This window comes from Octopus bimaculoides, chromosome 30, assembly GCF_001194135.2.
Source record: "Octopus bimaculoides isolate UCB-OBI-ISO-001 chromosome 30, ASM119413v2, whole genome shotgun sequence".
Taxonomy (NCBI): Eukaryota; Metazoa; Mollusca; class Cephalopoda; order Octopoda; family Octopodidae; genus Octopus; species Octopus bimaculoides.
Genome location: NC_069010.1, coordinates 9,487,214 through 9,489,173, shown reverse-complemented (window position 1 = coordinate 9,489,173; position 1,960 = coordinate 9,487,214). Strand labels below are relative to the sequence as shown.

The 1,960-nt window shown below is 36.8% G+C and overlaps 1 protein-coding gene across 1 annotated transcript in view; it reads right to left on the bottom strand.

Moving 5' to 3' along the window:
- The window catches only part of LOC106878996 (uncharacterized), a 20,722-nt gene that overhangs the window by 10,014 nt on the left and 8,748 nt on the right, over nucleotides 1–1,960 (bottom strand). Inside the window, exons 13-15 of the mRNA XM_014928377.2 lie at nucleotides 1,485–1,544; nucleotides 818–929; nucleotides 296–343 (exon numbers count right to left, since the gene is read on the bottom strand). Of these exons, the coding sequence (XP_014783863.1) occupies nucleotides 296–343; nucleotides 818–929; nucleotides 1,485–1,544 (220 nt within the window). The remainder of the gene's footprint in view (nucleotides 1–295; nucleotides 344–817; nucleotides 930–1,484; nucleotides 1,545–1,960) is intronic.

Here is a 1,960-nt window from a genome sequence, read left to right as displayed (position 1 = left end):
ATATCCTACGTAAAATACTGTCTATGTGATCTCAAATTTTAAAGCAAACACATAATTTTCTTATGATTTCTTAAACATTCTCTAGAACAACACACTACGTACAAATCCAAATATATGGTACCCTAGGCATAACACCTACATGAACTTCTAACTTGTTGTCTCTTGAGGTCTCTGGGTGAGACTTGGATCCAACTTGTACAAATGCAAAACAAAAGTCAAACATAAAATAATAATAATAATAATAATAATAATAATAATAATAATAATAATAATAATAATAATAATAAATAGTAACCTGAAGATCCTTGTGTCTCCATTCTCCAGTCTCCGGATTGAACCTGTACTGTAAAATAAGGAAGAAGAATTCATGAGGAAAAACACTTAAAACATTTTTATGATAAAGATTTCTTTCTTTTCTATTTTGGAATAACACAGAATAATAAATGACTTGATATGAAGCAGTAAATGTTGATGATATTAATGTTACTCCCTGCTTCCCTTGACATCATATGGCAGCTGTAAATGAGTTTCACTGTTATGCAAGCAGTGTCTTTTTATTTTTTTGCCAGTCTTCCATGAAAATTATGTCTAACTCTGGGGAAATGTTAGCTTGCTTGGCAACAGGTGAGGGTTAGCAACAGGAAAGGCATCCAGCTGTAGAAACTCCACCTCCACAAATACCATCCAACATCTGAGAGCTCGGAATGTTAAGTGAATATTAAGATGATGATGATGTCTTCTAAGAGAGAGAGGGGGGGGAGAGAAAGACAGGGCTATTCCACTGTTTGAAACCTATTAAAATTGACTCAATCTTTACCTGAGGAAGCAGATGCCAACCAAATTCTGCAACCAACTCTACAGCTTGGATGACAAAATCCAAAGTTTCATTGTCAACAAAGAATGGTAAATTTAGCCGGGTGAATCCTGGTCTGCAAAGAAAAATGGTGGAAGAAGATGACGAAAATTTGAGGAAAACATTAGAATTGGTCAAGGATTGTTCCATCTTTTCCACCCACAATTCCTGGGAGGGTCAGACCCCTCCTCTTCTCTAGGGTCCTATCAGAAGCATCCATCATTACATTTTCCAGTTGGATTCCCAAGTGTGATCCACTGAGACGATGGATCTTATCCAAATATTTTGGTCTACCACCAAGTCTGCTGCTGGCTGGCTTGGCTTGAAGAATCCATCTTGTGATATTCCTGTAATCTCTCAATGCACAAAAGAAGTTGCTCGACTTGGAGAGAATCCCTGAAAACTCTGGATATTATCCAACCATTTCAATTTTGGTCTACTTTTAGTTATTCTGACGCTTCAGGCTCTGCCTGGAGAATCAATTTTGTTGATTCTGCAACATTCTAATCCCAATCCCATTTGTGGGATCTTAGGCTATCTGCCAACCCTAGGACAGGAACTGCTACTCTACATGTATCCTTGAGCTCATTTCATCCTGATGACTCGACTGAGGAGTGTTCGGGTGACTCACCTGAGGATTTCCATTGGTGAATACTCCCGGTATCGTTTCAAATGTACTCGGTCAAGACGGCTGGAAGAGAAAGCATAATGAGATGAACAATATATATATTGTGTATAGAGGACTATATAGGGAGTGCATATAAAATGTACAATGGTGTATGGTAATGAATATAGAGGATTGTGTATAAGATGTAAGATGGTGTATAGTTGTGTATATAGAGGATTATAGGTGGAAAGGTAATATGCATGTAGAGCAATGGTACTCGACCATTTTTAACCAAGGACTCCAAGTGGACCCTCATAGCCATTTAATGCTTAAAAAAATCTTTCTGCCGTTTTAGAATTAAATATTATTAAGAACTGTAGAAAAACAAAAATAGTTAAATATTCTGCAATTTGTAGAAATATCGCTTATTTATTACAGATAAATTTTAACAACAAAATAAGGGTCACATGGATCCCCCCCCCCACCAATTGAGAACCACT